Source organism: Sprattus sprattus (genome assembly GCF_963457725.1).
Source record: "Sprattus sprattus genome assembly, chromosome: 18".
Lineage (NCBI taxonomy): Eukaryota > Metazoa > Chordata > Actinopteri > Clupeiformes > Clupeidae > Sprattus > Sprattus sprattus.
In genome coordinates, this window is record NC_137916.1 from 15810550 (window position 1) to 15830234 (window position 19685).

General features: G+C 43.2%; 2 protein-coding genes across 3 annotated transcripts; both read left to right on the forward strand.

The window, feature by feature from the left end:
* The first annotated feature begins 751 nt into the window (after nt 1-751).
* nr2c2 (nuclear receptor subfamily 2, group C, member 2) lies at nt 752-11368 on the forward strand. Of its 2 annotated transcripts, none has more exons than XM_080856624.1 (15): nt 752-882; nt 2510-2621; nt 3037-3138; nt 3450-3653; nt 4048-4153; nt 4435-4614; nt 4795-4942; nt 5117-5207; nt 6383-6516; nt 6716-6890; nt 7173-7294; nt 7488-7627; nt 8344-8481; nt 8882-8987; nt 9178-11368. In XM_080856624.1, the coding sequence occupies exons 2-15, from the start codon at nt 2574-2576 to the stop codon at nt 9350-9352; spliced, it is 1869 nt and encodes a 622-aa protein (XP_080712750.1). In that variant the 5' UTR covers nt 752-882; nt 2510-2573; the 3' UTR covers nt 9353-11368. The 2 variants fall into 2 exon arrangements, with proteins under 2 accessions (XP_080712750.1, XP_080712751.1); XM_080856625.1 differs by lacking the exon at nt 752-882 and adding an exon at nt 1005-1117.
* Nucleotides 11369-12513: 1145 nt separating this feature from the next.
* Nucleotides 12514-18837, forward strand: ogg1 (8-oxoguanine DNA glycosylase). The gene is made up of 7 exons (XM_080856627.1): nt 12514-12641; nt 12921-13285; nt 13426-13605; nt 13775-13953; nt 14476-14623; nt 14745-14794; nt 14970-18837. Exons 1-7 carry the CDS (start codon nt 12532-12534, stop codon nt 15174-15176), a joined length of 1239 nt encoding a protein of 412 aa, XP_080712753.1. The 5' UTR covers nt 12514-12531; the 3' UTR covers nt 15177-18837.
* Nucleotides 18838-19685: the final 848 nt, after the last annotated feature.

A 19685-nucleotide genomic window follows, 5' to 3' on the forward strand; every position in this document is an offset into this window, starting at 1 on the left:
AGGGCATCAGAATCATGTGACTCTTAAATAAGTGTCTGTCACAGACCAACAGGCAGGTGGTTTGTGGTTTATGAATACTGACAAATAAACACACGTGTTGGTATATTTCAAAATATGTTATTTACGGTTTATGAATGTGTTATAAATGCCTCGACTTAAACTAAAATGTTCCTAAAACTCTTTAACAATTCAAGCAAATGAAACTTTGGAGCAGTTACATTGTGGTTTATGAATACTGACAAATAAACACACGTGTTGGTATATTTCATGTTATTTACGGTTTATGAATGTGTTATAAATGCCTCGACTTAACTAAAATGTTCCCAAAACTCTTTAACAATTCAAGCAAATGTAGCTTTGGAGCAATTACATTTCCTTATTTCCGTGTAAGTCTGGGCCATCATGAAACCTAAGAAGAAACTGGAATTCTCCCACGAAAGACGACGGATTTAATAAGGCCTATATAGGCCCTGTTTACCTGATAGATGGGTTTAACCCTGATGGCTATATTTGTGTGGCAAGACAATGAATGACATGTATTATGGGAAAGGTCATACTTTTATGAACTAAAAATTACAGATACTTTGAGTAGCTTTAATCACAATAACACCATGCACACCTCGAGATCCGCCAATCAGCGCTTTATTCTCAAAGGTAGATTGAGCAGACTACACTGACGTCAGCACTGTCTGACTCTGCTGCTGTGTGTGCACGAGGACAGAGAAAAAAGGGGATAGGAGCGCGCGAGAGAGGAAGAAGAAAAAAACGTCCCAGCACGCTGGCGGAACGGGGTCACGAACTATGACCTTTCACAGATGAGAAACATAAACAAATACTTTTCATTTAACCGACTTCCAAATTCTACGTCGTTTAATCTTACAGGTAAGGTGTTTATCGACTTTGAGCAGAGCTCCTTTGTAATAGAATTGTGTTCGCAAGAAAAACGAGGATTATTACTCTTGCTAGCAGGCTACATTGCTATTCTTGTGAGACATGGATAGCCCGGAAAACTCAGGCCGGGAAGGCTCTGAGACGCTAGGACTGCTGTCAGAATGCCTTCAATTTTCGACAACAACGTTCATGTTTTTATCAAATGGCCATCGCTGATTTCCTCAAGGTATCTACACGCAGTGCGACCGTGCCAATACTCGGTACAGTCAAAATCATGCGAAGAATTCTGATGAACAACAAAGAGCAGCCATGAACGCCACTTATTAGCTTGGCGGCTAGCAGGCTAGCCCTCTTTCTGCTGTCTATGGGCTAGCCTAGCCTTCGCGCAGATGAACCCGACCCTTTTACCTTTGCCATCTCGGGGAAAGGGGCAGGTTTAGTCGGAACAGAATGCATTAAGACCGGGTCGAACATTGCCATATGTATGTCAGCTGCTTAATTGAGAATAACGTGATATATCACGCCGTTCGAATCTGATAAAATTAATTTTACTTGTTAAATGGCTGCCTAAGGTAATGCTGGCTCATAGCCAAATTCTCCATTTTGTGCCATGTTTTTTCTTCTAATGTGTCTGCCGACGCCCCGGATTGACTTCCCGTTCACCCTATCAAATACCGTACTTTGTTTTCCCTTCAATTCATTTGTTGTGGATCTAGAAACATACATCAAAAACTTTCATTACTGTAACAAGATTGTCTATTCAAGCCACACACAAAAAAAATATCTAAATAACGGCCGTGCACTCAACACTAGCTATGGAGTAGGTGGAGCTTATGTCTTCTCTGAAAACTGTCACGTCTGTCAGATTGACAGTCAAGGTCATTTGCAATTAACCAGTGTTATTTTTTTTTTTACACAGCGCTAAAAAGAATGACTTCTCTAGCAAGATAGTTGTCATGACTTTTTTGGAGTGTTAAAATTGTGCCTTATTGGTGGGCGTTTCCCTGACCTTAGTCGACACAAGCATAGGCTAATATCATGTGTTTCACAGCATGCCAACAGCATTTACATTTTTTTTATTATTATTTTTCTTCAACGTGGCATTTATTGAACACAATTCCTTCAAAACAAGTTTAGAGCAGTATCGTTTCTGGGTTCCAGTCCAATAGGTCTTTGAATTTTGTGCAGTGCTGAAGCATAGAAAAGACATTTTATTAATTTGTGACTCCCAACACAACACATAGCCACAGCTCTGTTAAGTGTAGACTGTGTTCACTTGTGCACCAGAAACTTTGGATAAATCAGTGCAACCAGAGCTGTGAAAGTAAATTCCCATGAGGCCACTCATGTGTTTAGCACTTCATGAAGACCGTTCATTTTTTCAATTTTGAGGTTGAGAGCTTACAATAATTGACTCATTAAGGCTGGGATTCCCTCAGAAACCTGCCCACAACATGCCACAAGCACCTGACACCGTTGCCGTCTTCTGTTTAAATCTGCACTGTAACTTTAAGCTTCACCCGTATTAGGTGTTAATGTAGGAAATGAAGAGAACATGCTGATCATTTCCACCCACAACATATTTGTATGTGTGTGTGTATATGTGTCCGTCTTACAGATGTTGCTGGAAACATTCCACTCACACACACAGCTCATGACTCTGCATCACTGTGACAACCAACATGGAGGTGCTGGCCCAGCAGATAGCAGCCGCTGATCAGATGACTGAGGTTAGTGTGTGTGTGTGTGATTGTTTCGATAGGTGCCTAAGTATGTGTGTGTCGCGCTTCTGCTCATGTCGGGGAAACTGTAAGTGGGCTGTGGATATCGTAAGTCTTGTTTTAGTGTAGTGCAAAAAGCATGTTGTAATACTGAGTGTGAAGGTCTCCCTGTATAATCTGTTGTAGATCTATGATAATAGCTGATTCAGTCACTGGTAGCCATGGAAACATGATACTTGACCTTTCAAGATGCTTAAGCTGTGCACATTCCACATTTAGCCTTTGTGTGTGTGTGTGTGTGTGTGTGTGTGTGTGTGTGTGTGTGTGTGTGTGTGTGTGTGTGTGTGTGTGTGTGTGTGTGTGTGTGCGTGTGTGCGTGTGCGCGCGCGTGCGCATGCATGCCTGTGTGTGTGTGCATGTGCAGGTACAGACCTCTCCCTCAGACTCCTCCATTATGAGTGGCTCCCCACAACGCATCCAGATCATCTCCACTGACTCTACAGTCAGCACGTCTCAACGCATACAGGTACACACGCACACACACACACTTCAACAAATAGTTCTGCTCACTTCAACTCATGGAGTTCTTTGCTCACATTGTTGCCTGTACACAACACAGTTACACTGCACACCTGATCATGTACAAGTTCACCCACACACTCTGTATACAATTTAAACGGTAAAATAAACCTCATTGTATTTGGTTTGTAGCGACAATATATTTAAAGTACAAAGGTACATGCTTGTGTACAACCTGACAACAACACAGGTGATCACAAGATGAATTCATTTAGTCAATATTTTTTGTATCTCTGTCTCCCTTTGTTTCTCTTTCAGATTGTGACTGATCAGCAGACAGGCCAGAAGATCCAGATAGTGACCACTGTGGACCCTACATGCAACCCTAAGCAGCAGCAATTTATCCTGGCAGCGCCTGATGGCACAGGGGGCAGTAAAGTCATCCTGGCATCGCCCGATAGCCAGAACGCCAAGCAGCTCATCTTCACCACAGCAGACAGCCTGGTGCCTGGCAGAATACAGGTACAGTATTCCGACACTCACGCAATGACTGAGGAACCTCTGTTAAATATCTCCCAGTAGGTGAGATTTGTCCTACACCAGCTATCTGGGAGAGATGTGTTGGTCATGGCTATTATAGCCACTGCCAATAACAACCATAGAAACGTGTATAGCCACTTAACCCAGAGCAAGTTTGGCCTCAATCATACTCAGGCTGTAAACTCAGTTATCTTACTGTCGTTGCTGAGATGGCATTCATGTCTTCATTGATGTGAAAATACCTATCTGAAACCAATATTTACACCTGATCTGTGAAATCTGGGCAGGCTCTCTGTAGCTTGAATGTGTGTCAATGTTGGCTTCATATTTTGGCTTCATGTTCTTGATGACCTGATCTTTGACTTTTCGCGTGCAGATAGTGGCAGATGCTGTTTCAGTGGAGAGGTTGCTGGGAAAGGCAGGAGAGATGGGCCGGGCCCAGCCTGTTGAGTACTGTGTGGTCTGTGGAGACAAGGCCTCAGGTACACTCACTTTTCAAGATGTGAGCGATACATACACGCACCTATACAAACAGATGCCATGTATACAGACAGCACACTTGATGGGTGCTAATGTTTATTTGTTTGTCTGTTAATATTGTTTTTCGCTGACCAATCCCTTTTGTGTGTGTGTGTGTGTGTGTGTGTGTGTGTGTCTGTCTGTCTGTCTGTCTGTCTGTCTGTCTGTCTGTCTGTCTGTCTGTCTGTCTGTCTGTCTGTCTGTCTGTCTGTCTGCCTGTCTGTCTGTCTGTGTGTGTGTGCAGGGAGGCATTATGGGGCAGTCAGCTGTGAGGGCTGTAAGGGTTTCTTTAAGCGGAGTGTCCGTAAGAACCTGACCTACAGTTGCCGCAGCAACCAGGACTGCCTAGTCAACAAGCACCACCGCAACCGCTGCCAATTTTGCCGTCTGAAGAAGTGCCTGGAGATGGGCATGAAGATGGACTGTGAGAGTCCTGCACACACACACACACACACACACACACACACACACACACACACTGACACATACATTCCATACCCCGCTTCCCTCCTATACTGACAGATATGCGCATGCAAGTATGGCCATACACACAACAAATAGCTTCTGATACTTGATGAGTGTGTGTGTGTGTGTGTGTATGCAGCTGTGCAGAGTGAAAGGAAGCCAATGGATCTGCCGAGAGAAAGGCCGGCCAACTGTGCTGCCTCTACGGAGAAGATCTACATCCGCAAAGATCTGCGTAGTCCCCTCATTGCCACGCCAACCTTCATCACTGACAAGGACGGCTCACGGTACTCACACTTAAGTTCCTACAGACACACACACACACACACACACACACACACACACACATTTACCTATATTCACAAACACAAATTTACAGCAGAGATAGCTGTTTAGAGCTCAGTACAGAGAGAGAATTTTGTGGTGTGTCTGTGTGTGTTTGAATGTCTGTTTCCTTGTAGTTCAGGTCTGCTGGACCCCGGGATGCTGGTGAACATCCAGCAGCCTCTCATTCAGGCGGACGGCACGTTGCTCCTGGCTAACGACACCCAGGTACACCGGAGTAAAACTGAATAAATTGCCATCTGTTTTTGTTTCACTGCTAATCCCACTCTTGTGCAAGTATTGCACACCTGTAACCAGCCGCTCAACGTGTTTGCTAAGCTGCTGTACACCAGTGTGATGCCGTGTTTCATAGGCGCGTCTTCACCGGGTCCTAATGGCAGACCCAACATACTGTTCTTGTACATTTATCCAGCAACAGTGACGTCTACATTCATTATTGTACATCACCACATCAATCTGAACTGGATTTACTTGGCTGACATGTAGAAGCAGCATTCATTTGCCGTTGTTGGAAGTCTTTGTTTTATTGTACAGTTGTATTTCTGACAAATCCCTGTGGTATTAAGTTGTATTTGTTTACAGCATGGGTAAAATAATAACCTTGTGTCCATACCATGTTCGCGAGGATCATGATTGCGCCCTCGTGTCATCAATTAACTTATTCGTAATGTTGACCTGCAACTGTTTGTTGACATTGTTGTGAAGGCCTGCATTATAAGTAATACCTTTGGTACCATTTTAATCTAGTTAAGTATGAATTTCCTCCTGAAAAGAGATATCACCCTTGTGTTGTGGGCCTGGAATGGAATGTGCCAATTAGGGGTGGGTTCAGCTACCTGGTAAAAGGGTTAGCGTGGTAGTTGTGAAGAGGCTTCTTTGGTGAGAAAGAGGATTGGCTATGCTCTTCTCCAGCATCCTCAGAAGTGAGGCCTGTTGTGTTTTTTTGTTGTAGTGGCTGTGAATATTCATTTGTTTTGTAAATATCTTTTTTATATTATCAGTCTCTTTTTTTTTCTTATTTGTTTGTGCACATGAATATTCTTAAACCCCTAATGGAGGGTGAATAAATTGCAAGCCACAGAATGTATGTCTCCCTGCTGCCTTTTTGTGCCTACCCAAAAGACACTCGACACTTTACCCTTTGACAATCAGATTTCCATATCTTTTATCAGCATTGCAGTTTCCACAAACTGCCACTGATTCCTTGTCTGAAACAAGAGGGATGATGTGCATTGAAAATCCCAAGAAAATGGATTTCATACCAAATAGTTACTGAGTAATGTAATCTGTAATCAAACTATTGTGGAACTCCCTCAGTGAGCAAACACACAGTAAACACAGCAGACCTGCTTGTTGTCATGTGTTTTGATCTCTCTGGACAGGCAGAGTCCAATCAGGGTGACCTGGGAACACTGGCCAATGTGGTGACATCACTCGCAAACCTGAACGAATCACTCAACAATGGGGACTCTGCCGACTCATCGCAAGAAGATCAGTCTGCTAGTGAAATCACACGGTGTGTGCCTGTGTGTGTGTGTGTGCAGGCTTAAACATAGATAAACTGTTGACACAGAGATAGAAGTGTGTGGAATTGCAATGGAATTTAAAACTGAGGTCTTAAACCTGTGTGTGTGTGTGTGTGTGTGTGTGTGTGTGTGTCTGTGTGTGTGTGTGTGTGTGTGTTAATGTGTATTCTATTGTGTGTATGTTGGCAGTGCCTTTGATACACTTGCTAAAGCTCTCAACCCCAGTGAGGCGGGGATGGGGCAGAATCTGGGCGAGGCGGATTGTGTAGGCGGAGCCACCATTCAGGTCATCAGCCGGGACCAGGTGACGCCCATCATCGAGGTGGAGGGCCCCCTGCTCACTGACACACATGTCAGCTTCAAGGTGGGAGAAGCACAGATAACGACTGCATGTCACCACATAAACACACATACACACACTGAGTTTGATCAACATGGCATTCTTCGCCATGGTGCTATTGTAGAATTGTTTGACAAACCGATTTAATCAACTTTGTCAATCAATAATGTATTGACAATTAGAAGCTATACTGAAACTGAATGAATTGTGCATGTTTAATCGTGACCTTTCCCATATCTAGATGCAAGTATCCATAGAAAATCAAGATAGTCCTCTCCTTCTCTCCCACTTTGTCTCTGTTTGTAGTTGACGATGCCCAGTCCAATGCCAGAGTATCTGAATGTCCACTACATCTGTGAGTCTGCGTCCCGCCTGCTTTTCCTCTCTATGCACTGGGCACGCTCCATACCAGCATTTCTCGCTCTTGGGTGAGAGCTCCTACATTTTGTGTGAGTGAGTAAGTGAGAGAGAGAAAGAGAGAGAGAGAGAGAGTGTGTGTGTGAGAGTGTGTCTGAGCATGGTTGTGTGGATGGACATGAATGGACTTCCTCAGTGTTGTAGGATGCACTCCACACTCTTGGCTTGTGTGTTTCTATTTAAGCCTGTTTGTGTGTGTTACAGGCAGGAGTGTCACACGGCTCTGGTGCGAGCATGCTGGAATGAGCTCTTCACGTTGGGACTGGCGCAGTGCTCGCAGGTCATGAATCTCTCCACCATCCTGGCAGCCATTGTCAACCACCTGCAGACTAGCATCCAGGATGGTATGTCAACAGTACTCCGTGCAGCCTGTAGTTCTGGCGGCATACATTGAAAGTGGCAGTGGAGTGTTGAGTGTTGGTGAGCTACTCATTGCGGATGAGTCTGAGGGAGAAGTCTACACACACACAAAGACACACACACACACACACACACACACACACACACACACACACACACACACACACACACACACTAATAAGGTCTAAATGTGGAGAACATGAAAACACTTGGGCCAAGAAAGGTAAAGAACATCATATCTCTATGGCCACAAGAGACAGAATTGGCTTTGGGACAGCGATCTACAACAGATTAGACAGGGGAGCTTATAAACACATTTGTTATTACTGGATTCGCACACAAACACAGACAGGCGCACATACAGTCACACACTGTAGTCATCTCATCGCTGTCTACTGTAACTTGAGTCAAACAGTCAGACACCTCCATATTGGATGATAACGTGGGGTCATGAGTTGTGTGTGAGTGGAGTGATTCCAGCCACATATGTGCCTAAGACAGACACATAACCTGGGCGGGGATGATTAGCATGTTTTATGCATTTTAATCAGTTCAGCACCTCATAAAGACAGTGCCCTAATTAGCAGTGCAAGCAAAAGTGTGTGTGTGTGTGTGTCTTTCTCTTGCTGCTGTATGATTATAGTGGGAACGTATTTGTATGTGTGTTACCTGTTGTTGACCTGTGTCTGGTCTTCTCCAGAGAAGCTGTCTGGTGAGCGCATTAAGCTGGTGATGGAGCACATCTGGAAGCTACAGGAGTTCTGCAACAGCATGGCCAAGCTGGAGACGGATGGCTATGAGTATGCCTACCTCAAAGCCATAGTGCTCTTCAGCCCAGGTCAGTACAGGGGCAGGCAGGGGTGTATTTGATTGGCTGCTGAAATATCAACAATGTTTCACGGAAATGGAGGACTGTCCCTTTTACACTTTTGACAGATCTTGTGGTGTCTCCACAGCAAGGGTTATAATATTTTTGTTCCTGAAGGGGCTTTAAGTCACTGATTTAAGTTTTGTCTTCCCTTTTGAATGCCAGGGTTAAACACAGAAACATTATTACATCTTAATGAAATGTTTTGCAAGGCTGGCAACAGTAGCACTCCATAATTCATTTGTCTCTAGGTAGATGTTTTTCAGTGGTTGGGCTTGTTGGGCTGCCAGTCTGAGCTTAAGCTATGACGAACAGGTCCTGTCAGCAGTAAGTCACTGTTGACTCTTATGGGTTATTCTCCATCCCACAGACCACCCCGGCCTGAATAACAGCAGCCAGATAGAAAAGTTTCAGGAGAAAGCTCAGATGGAGCTGCAGGACTATGTGCAGAAGACCTACCCAGAGGATACATACAGGTACATCACATTCAGTGTAATGTGTTATGAAGCCACACAGGAATCTGAGTAAGTCAGTCAAACATGTCAACCTCTAAGAATGAAAGTTCACCTCATCCTCTAAACTATTTTGTTCCCTCTTGTCCTCTCTTGCTTGTGTGTGTGTGTGTGTGTGTGTGTGTGTGTGTGTGTGTGTTTGCGTGCGTCACAGATTGGCCCGAATCCTGATGCGCCTGCCTGCTCTCCGGCTCATGAGCTCCAGCATAACAGAGGAGCTCTTCTTCACAGGGCTTATTGGGAATGTCCCCATCGACAGCATTATCCCCTACATCCTCAAGATGGAAACAGCCGACTACAACAGCCAGATTACAGGCTCCAGCGTGTGACCCTACATGACAGCCAAGTCATGCAGGACCTCACTCTTTACTCACTGCCCTCTGACCTTGAAGTGCTTCAGTCCCACAATCCTTGGTCTCCCTCATTCCTCACAGTGACCCATGTTTCACGTACTATCTGTGTTTTTTTTTGTGGATGAATTTCTTTTTAATGCAAATGTGAAGAAAAAAAAACATTCAGAAATGTACGGAAATTATCCTTAATCTCAGTAGGCCATTTTGAAGAATTTGTTAAAAAGCCCTGATCGTCAGCTTGAATGTTCACTCAGAACGTCACGCCTCAGTTCATGTCCTGGAGTGCTGTGTTCCATGAGCGGAACATTCTGCTCTCTCTGGGACTCGTGGCTGGAGTCCCTGGCCACAGCTGAGACGAATGCTAGCTCTTTTTTTTCTATGCTTGATAGGACAAGCACTTACATCCAGAGCATTTATAGAAAGACCTTCATTGAAGCCTTTTGTTCATGTTTTTAACGCACATATGCCTTTTTTTACGTCTGATTTGTTGAGGATATCCTCTTGCCTTCTGCTTGCTTTTCTGAGCAAAGTCAGCAGACCGAACTGTGACGTATAAAGAATCCCTCTGTCTGGATAATCTAAATCTCACTGAATGTCCCCACAAGACGTCCTCTTGGAATTGGTCAGCCAAGATGAACTGATCAGCAAACGATAAGCAAAGGTCTGTTTGGGTTCCAGATGCTGGCTCTGCTGAATATAATGTGAGTGGTTCTGTATGACCTTTTCTACTGATGGACATTTGGCCAGGTACAACCGTCAGTTACTTCTCAGAGACTGTCTGATTCCATGCGGCAACTTTTTTCACACGATGAAGCCATTTTAGTCTGTACAGTAACATAACATTTTTATCACCAAAAGCCTCTGCATACTACCACATAGAAGCTGGTTGCTGGACTAACCCTCTTGGTTTCCTTGACAACTAAACAAAAGTTGAAAGCCCCTTCATGTTGCAGGTAGATGTTGCTTTCTGAATGCATCATACAGAGACCCAGCACTTGATGAAAGTGTGTCATGGTTGGTAACACCAGAGGTGTGAACATGTGCCCAGTGTCCCTAACAGCACACTCCTGGTCGGAGCCACCATAGATAGACATAGAAAGCCGGTCAATGGTTCAAAAAATGTGGAGGACTGGTTTTTCCTTTTGAAAAAATGGATGACAGTCTTACTTCTGTATAACCTCCATTCTCTGTTGTCATGACAATCATGTAGCCAATCTTCTGTGCGATTTCATTTGTCTCCCGTGGTGTTTCATGTACATTCATCCTCAGTCTGTGTGTGTGCATATGTGTCAGTGATCAAGAGAGAAATGTTGTTCTTTTTTTCATCTCAGAATCCATATGTTGCAGCTCTTAGTTTTTTTTACATGCATTGCAATCCTTTTTCACTCAGCCTTCATCTGTTGTGTTATTTCCCCCGAGGAATAACCCTCCTCCTGCTGGGTTTTCGTTACCCCTCTCATGTGCCAGATCCAAATGTGTGGCCATGAGTCATCACTTAGTCCCTTTTGCATGTTAGCACATTTGATGGGATTTAATACTTGTAAAGGCATATGCAGAGGACGTTTCAGAACTGACGTCTAACGTTGGCTTACTATGTCCGAACACGTACTGATGAAGCCCAATCAGTGTACTATAAGTACAGTTGTGCACTTATGTTCGAGGTGGACCTGCGAACACAAAACCTGTTTAATATTTAAAGAAGAAATTTTTAGAATGGGTAAACTCAAAAAATATTTATGTTGTGACATGTAACAACATGTATGTCTTAATTTGAATATTAATTGTACATTGGATATCACTTAAATATCTGAGGTCAAAGAACTATTAAGAATGTTTATGAACAGTGTATGAACAATGCGCTTTTTATGTCATTTCATAAATATGAGTGCATGTTTTTGTTAATCTGGAGCTTTTCTACACAACATTATCAGGCTGTCAGACAATGAGTAGTGTTGTTTTTATTTTGTAAAAAGTGCATTGCGATGCATGGACTAGCTTATGCATTTTATGAAATGCTGTGAAACGTGGTCTAAATGTGTGCTCCACCAAGATCGCCTCTGTAATTAAATTATATAAATACAGTCTGTTTCGTTTGTTACAGCCAATCTGCGTTACTATAACTAAACATCATACTTATGAATTTGTGAAGGTGGGATCATGTTATGCGAGTAAATGTATTCAAGTGAAATGTAAAAGTGAAATCTTGCAGGTACTTAAGCCAGACAGTAATGGCTTCTACTCATAATATAAATGACAGTATTGAGAGCTGAAAGTCTCTTGTGCATTTTTGTTGACTAAAGACAGTATTTTAGTTTAAGAGTTGGTGTATCTAGAAACTTTTTAACCTTTAACAGTCTTGGTTCAGTGGAAATATGAGATAATGTAAAAAAAAAAAAAAACACACATTTACTTTGGTAAATATTATAATATTGGTATTTGTAATATTACAGTAGTTTACGTAGCATCTTCTACCCCAGTCCAAGCAATTGGTTGGATTTTCTTGGTTACTTCGTTTACATGCCTGCCCAATAGGTGACGCTAGTGCGCGTAACTCTCGTGAAATGAGGAAATTGAAGAGGTAATATTCTAACAACAATCAGGTCGGTGACATTCTCATTTGAGTAGGGGTACTAAAAGGTTTAGAGGTGACCTGTGCATTTAATCAGCTCGTTATTCCTGTTAAATTAAATGGCAACTATTTAAGCTGAGATGTTTGACAGTCTTTGTGACTAAGCACTACCGTTGACGCCAGTCGATAAACTATCAGGAGAAGGCGTCCTGCTCTCTGTTGAGTCCCTTACATTTAAATTACTTTTAGTCAATTAGCTGACGCTTTTGTCCAAAGCGACGTCCAAGGGACAAGCTACGAGCAATAGACACCTAGTGTAACAATAAATACTATTTTACATAAAAAGTAGCAAATAGTGCAGAAATGTAGCTAACTGTAAGTGCAAGTTAGGAAGGGAGGTGCTCTCTGAAGAGTTGGTCTTAAAGTGCTTCTTTATGAGGCTATTTGAAAAGGACGGTACTTCATGCAGACTGTTTAACATAGCTGACAAGTTACATTTTAATGTTGTAATACACTTTTCAACAAAACTAATATGTGAACATCTGTACAGGGCTTGAGGGACAGCAAGGCACGCTGCTCCTCCACCATGCGCCAGCACGCTCTCCTGTCTGTTAGCTCCAAAGCCTGGCGTGCGCTCTCCTGCCCTAAATCAGAGCTTCGGTTGGACCTTACTCTTGGATGTGGACAAACCTTTCGGTAAGTCTGTCCTCTCTCCGCATTATTTCATTTGTTAAGTCTTTGCAGCCCTTCGCACTGAGTGGTAGTACGGTGTATTTGAACATCATGTTGATGGTTTAAAAAATATATATATATAAACTGTAACTCCACTAAAGATTGTCAGTAGTTATTGTGGCTCCCTGCATTCAAGGAGGCCAAATTAAGTCTCACCAACCTCAGAGCATACAGCATATCTGTTAGCCAGACTTTTGTTTTCCCACATTGGTGTCAATGCAGTTGAATGTTAATTTCCTCCAGTTGGCGTGAGACAGGGGATGGCCATTGGACAGGAGTGATGGGGGGCAGGGTATGGACCCTTACCCAGACGGATGACACCCTCTGGTACTATTTGTACACAAACCAAGACAACCACGGCAGCACAGGCAGTGTGTGTAACATGGGTTTGGGACCAGAGCCTGTAGAACCAGACAAGAGTCTGAAGGTTGTTGGCCATGTGAAGCAGGAGCCAGAGGAGGAGGGACTTAAACTGACATCAGTGCACAATTCCGTAGAAGAGGAGCTCCTGAGGGATTACTTTCAGCTCAACGTTCAGTTGGGGAATCTGTACAAAGACTGGGGTCACCGTGATGACCATTTCAGAAAAATAGCCAGCATTTTCACAGGTGAATTTTCTCACAGGCCATATGTCTGTGCTTACTTACTACTTACTGACATTGTTGTCAATAATGTCTGGGTTCTAAATGTTCATGCTGTGGGCTTTGCTGGGACACCTCTGATTGTGTTTTTTATTGTGTATTTACAGGAGTGCGTATGCTGAAACAGGACCCTGTGGAGTGTCTGTTCTCGTTCATTTGCAGCTCCAACAACCACATCTCGCGCATCCAGGGCATGGTGGAGCGTCTCTGTTTCACACTTGGACCTCGCCTTGTCACTATTCAGGACACACACTATCACGATTTCCCCACCTTACAAGCCCTGGCAGGTAAAACTGTCTATGATTTAAACACACCCTCACATATAAGGACCTTAGGTTAAATCTACATTGCTATGAAATTATAAAAACCTAACAAAGTTTTTTTTATGCTTTGACCACGTCTTGACGTTGGTATGAAAACCTGTGATGACCACCACCTCTCCTGCTGTGAGGACAGAAAGTGGTGTTGAGGCGTGTTTGCGTGAGCTGAGTTTTGGCTACCGTGCCCGTTTCCTGCAGCAGAGTGCTCAGCTCATCTTGGACACCCACAGTCCCGACTGGCTACAGCAGCTCCGCAGCGCCCCCTATGAAGAGGCACAGGATGCGCTGCGTACTCTGCCTGGCGTCGGTCGCAAGGTTAGCTTACTGCTTGTCTGTTTGGGGGAGCCCACAAACATTTGGTCCTGCTAGATGTGTTTGTGTCGGTTACAGGTGTGTGTTTAAACAGCAGTTTTATGTAAATGCAAGCACCTGTGTGCATTGGTCATAATTGCATTTATACATGGATATAGTAAAGTTCTGTAAGGTGTGTGAAAAAAAATCTCCTTTTCTGCCCTTTTTGATGAACTCTCCACTGTTTACTTTCCACCACTCCTTCTCTTCATCCTCTTGCCTCCCTTTCCCCCTGTCTATGCCTCACCTCCAAGTAAATCCCACGTGCCCCCCCCCCCTCCATTTTGAGTAAGGTTCTGCTCAGCCCTCTTAAAAGAGAACATTTCCTCCGAGTATCAGTCTCTGTTTCTGTAGTACACCTTGAGTGGATGCTGATTGTCAAAGGTGCGATACACAATTCATTTGATTGAAAGATAATTTGTTTATTCTGAATATCACTTTTTTTGTCACGCTTCCCTAATATTGCCGTTTTGGCCTTCTGTGCAGGTGGCCGACTGTGTGTGTTTGATGTCTCTGGATAAGCTAGGAGCCGTCCCTGTGGATACACATGTGTGGCAAATTGCCAAGCGAGACTATGGCTGCAGCTCTGGCAATGGCCAGAAGACTCTCACAGACAAAGTGCACCGTGAGATTGGTGAGTGTGTGTGACGAAAGGTTTGCATGTCGTGGCATTTTGTAATTGTACAGATGTGAGTGTGTGTGTGAGTGTGACCAGTGGTGAGGGTTTGAAATTCTAACTAGAGCTATCTAAACAGGAGATTTCTTCAGACAGCTCTGGGGTCCTTACGCAGGATGGGCCCACTCTGTGAGTGCTTGTCCTTTTTGCTCCATTCTTCATCCACAATGGCTTCGGTTTCACCCCTTAACCATCTAATATATTACCAATATGTAATCAAACTCCCTCCCCCTTCCATTCGTCTGCCGTGTTTTTTCAAGCTGTGCTCTCTCCCTTTCTGTCTCCCCTCACTGACACTGCTCAGGTCCTGTTCTGTGCTGACCTGAAGAAGTTCCAGAGCCTGAAGGAGCAGGTGGATGTGAAGAAAGAGTGGATCAAGTCAGAGGGAGATCAAGAGGGGAAGAGTAGCTCTAAGAAAAAGAAAAACATCACGAAGGTGGAAAGTGCAAAGAAGATGAAGTTGGAGAAACCACGCAGTAGGAACAGGACTGTCAAGGAAGAGGGAGAGTAACTGAATTGGAGAACCAAAACAAGACATTTCGTCTGGTAATGCCATTTGTACCTCGCTCAAGAGATGCCAAGAGTTTGCAGTTGTCAACTCTCCAATAACAGAGCCAATAATCAGAACATCTACCTGGCAGTGGTGAGGAGTTTGGCAGTGATCATGCAAACCTTAGTTCAGTAAGTTGCACTCATGTTGACACCAGTGGGTCCTGGGTTGGAGAGGCTTAGGTATCTTCCTTCTTATTTGTGGGACTTATGGAATGCATCCAATTCAAACTTTAAGTTCTGAAAAGCACTGAAAGCTTTTTTTATCTCGGTCTGGAAGCACTTGTAAATGACAGGCTGAAGCCTTGTGGAAGAAGGTTGGAGGGTATCTAACAGCTAATGGACCTCTCAGCTGGAAGTGAATGGTTTACAGACACAGAAAGATTTTGAGGTACAGTAAACCACTGTAATACTCTCAATCATCCAACAGTCTTAAAACAGTTGAGATGCTCAGCTATTCACAATGTCTACTCCAATGGTGGAACAGTGACAGATTTGCTATGAATGGTATTTTACTTTACCATGTCATATTTACTTGATGATATAGACTTAGACTAAGTCATAGACTAAGTAGTTATTTGTATATGGGGGGAGGATGGAGTACAGGAGGGACAGGCAGGAATTATCATGCAGGCTACAGGCATTAACTTTGGATTTGGACTTCACAGGTGTGTGTGACGCAGTGCATTGCATTCCAGTACACAGGAAATCTGTTTAATGTTAAACGCATACCTTCCTGTCCACGCCTGAAATCTGTGCTATTTCAGTTGATGTGACTGTGTCCTAACACTAGCTGTACTGCAAAACCAGCCATGTCATTGTTGATACATTAGACATCAGTTTAATGCTTATGTTCAACTTTGCTGGTGTTTGTTGACCACAAGGTGATGCTCAAGATAGATGAGATTTTTTTTGACTGTGGTAAACTCTTGATTCTATTCACATGTTGACTTTTATGATGCCCTCTTACAGTTGTATGACTGCAATTCTATGTACATCTGTCACTCTGTGAGCTATTACATTTTTTCTGGACATCTGTCTTTAATGTCTGTAATGGAAGGCATAATCTATATATCTAATTATCAATCATAATCAATGTTTGTTCATTCCCCCAGAGGTTCTGAAAAGCAATATAAATGAACGCATTTGTTTTACGTAGTTGAACAACGGAGCTGCAGTAGATATGTGTTTGAGAGCGAGCAACACTGAGACTTATAACAAATATGACCCGTTCCGTTCAAAGCGTGTGACCAAAACTGATTTTATTGCAGTGCCCCATGCTACCCTTGAGGTGGAAAGGCTAAAGTGACGCACACTATGTGTTCCCGAAGTGTGCCGCTAATGCACAGGCATTCACACATGCTAAGAATGACACCAGACTGAGAAACAGACAGGCTTTCCATATGTGGACATAGACATCACATGCCCGAGACCTATATGCAGTCGGTCACGGCCTATATTTTTATAAATAGTGTGTGCTTGTTGTGTGTGTGTGTGTGTGTGTGTGTGTGTGTTCTGGATTGCCACCCCCCTCTGCATTTATCTGCATTCCTTCTTCAGCACTTCTGTTAATAGCAATGTGCAGTTGTTTGTCTCTATAACTATGTGCGAAACAGACAGACTGATTCTGTGTGTGTTATGCTTGTGTGCATGCATGTGCGTTCAAAATAGTCACCTGTGTCTCCTACATCCCAAGTGAATCTGTGTGTGTGTGTGTGTGTGTGTGTGTGTGTGTGTGTGTGTGTGTGTGTGTGTGTGTGTGTGTGTGTGTGTGTGTGTGTGGGTGGGTCAGTGCACCCCTGATGCTCTGGAGTTCAGAGTAAGGCTATATTTAAATGAGGACTTGATACTATAGTTGTTTTGATGCGTTTGTCTAGAAGCATGCCCCATCAGTGTGTGCGTTATGTAAATACAGAAAAGTGCTCTTGCATGCAGTACGTGTGCTGTTATGTAAAAGTGTGTGTGTGTGTGTGTGTGTGTGTGTGTGTGTGTGTGTGTGTGTGTGTGTGTGTGTGTGTGTGTGTGTGTGTGTGTGTGTGTGTGTAGCCATCTGTGCTAATAAGTGACTCAGCGTTGGTCCAGTTGTATCTGGCAGAGGAGGCTGCTCAGCTTTAGGGCAGAGGAGAGGAGAGATTGAAGGAGAAAATGGAGTAGGCGGGTGAGAGAGAGTGGGTGGGAGAGAAGGAGACGAAGAACAACAGATGGAAAGACAGACAGCGAAAGGACCCCCTTGCATTGGCAACACCTCCACATTGAGAACACACTTACAGATTTAAATATAATGGATAAATGGTAGTGCCTCAAATGTAACTCTAACACACACACCACACCTGTACTGCAAGACACCTCAATCTCATCTTCTGGTCTTGGTAATATATGGAGCACTCTATGTTTCCCTATGCATGCATGTATGTGTTTTTGATAACATATGTTTGAGAGAATAAGATCCGACAATAGGACCAACCACTCTTCATGTGATTTGTGAAGAACACATAAGCCCTCATGTTTCCCTGCTCCTCCTGTTACATGCTGGAGAATGAGAACCAGAAGAAAAATGTGCTCTCCTTAGAGCTGCCTGTTGTCTGCACAGGTTCCTTTCCTTTTCAGGGATGGAAATTCTTTGCTGTTGTTGGCTGGTTCTGTAGGCATCAGAAGTTCCTGTTCTCTGCAAGGCTGTTTTGTTGCATTCTTTTGGGTTTTTTCGATTCTGAATTGAATTCTCACATGCTCCATTGATGACCAATGAGGGTTTTGTGCATGAATGTGTGTGTGTGTCTGTGTGTGGTCAACTTGAGGCGGAGGCACAGCTGTGCCTGTCTGCTTATGTCTGCGTTCTGTATTTAAAGTCTTTCCCCCTTTGTCCCTCTTCTCCACTTTCACAATTATCAGCCTTGATATAAGGAAAAATAAATAGTCTGTGTGGATAATGTATTTAATGCGACGGTAGTAATTGTACAGAAATGCACAGATTGGTATGGTCCCACCCTTATCCACTTCCACACGTGTGCAATGAAAGAGAGAGACCCTCACTCGTATGCCCCAGCCTCCTTCCTGAGGCCCCGTTTAAGGGGATTTCCCCTTATGTGTCTAGACCACGAGAGCTGTAGAAATTTTCATGAGCTTAGCCCCTATGTCCCTCGTACTGTGTGTATATTTGAGAGAGACTTCTCAAGGACCTTTCCACAGGTTAGGAGGTGTATGGCTGAGATGAAACATGGCATGTACCACATTCAAAAGAAAAGACAGCAGAGACCTAAGTGTTTTAAATTGGGCTCTTTTCCCATCTCATATGGGTTAAACTGTATATGCTTTCTTTCTAATATTGTAAGACTGTCGTGACAGGAAGGGTGACTTGTTGATGGGCTCCTGTTCCTTCAAGAGATGTGCAGGCCTGTTTCATACAGGCAAACAGGAGGGCACCAATATAGAAGGGTGACTCATAGGGTCCTCCAGGGTGAGGCAAGCATCACCAGCTAAACGGCCCCACTGATGGTTGGATTAGCATAATCTCATTAACTGAGTTAATACACCTACACGCACTACACATCAATGTGTGCACACGTACTTGAGTACGTATTTATATACACATACTATTTACTCTTGCATGTCTAAAACTGTTGTAAATAATCTGTACACTTGTATATTGCATTTTAGACACTATTGTTTTACTCTGTGTCAATGTGAAACCAAGATAATTATGTGTGTATACCATGGTTATTACAGTTAATGGAAATTAAGACTAAAATTTAGACTACCTGTGAATTTTTTTTTTAATTAACTGAAATAAAAATGAACAATACCACACAAACTAAAATAAAACAGAATTGCAGGTGAAATCAGCTTTGTTTTCGTTTCCCCCCTCAATTTGCACAGTGGTTGCTATGCCACTTTGTCCTGTTCTGTTTGACTTCTTTAAAGATACACGGCCTGATAAAAAGGAAATCATATTTGATGTCAAGTATTCCTCCATCTTACCCTTTTCGGCTTTTATAAAGCAAGGCTTTCTTCAGCATACCTGAAAAGGTAAAACTTACACTCCAACTAAATAAAAATGAAACATATATAAAATGAAAAGATGTAAAAAAAAAAGCATTGACGTCACTTGTATTTTCCTTACAATTATGTTATGCCATACAAGTGGACCACCCTGTTTGCCCCATTCATTCTCTTCACTTTTATTCATCCCTTTCTCTTCCAGACATCAGCTCAGTGGGATAGTAATAGACTTATTGAAATCCTCACAGCCTATTAAGTTATTTTAGTTCCAACTGCTCAACTGGCAGTGTGTGTAAGTGGGAGTACTTGTGTGTGTGTTGCTCCACCGAATGACTGGAGTGTACACATGATCATCTCTGCTTACATGCAATTGTATGTTTGTGTTAGTGAGTGTGTAAGTGAGTGAGTGAGAGAGAGAGAGACTGGCTACATCATAGCCACTATGGCCTGAATGCTATACAATTAGTTGTTATTA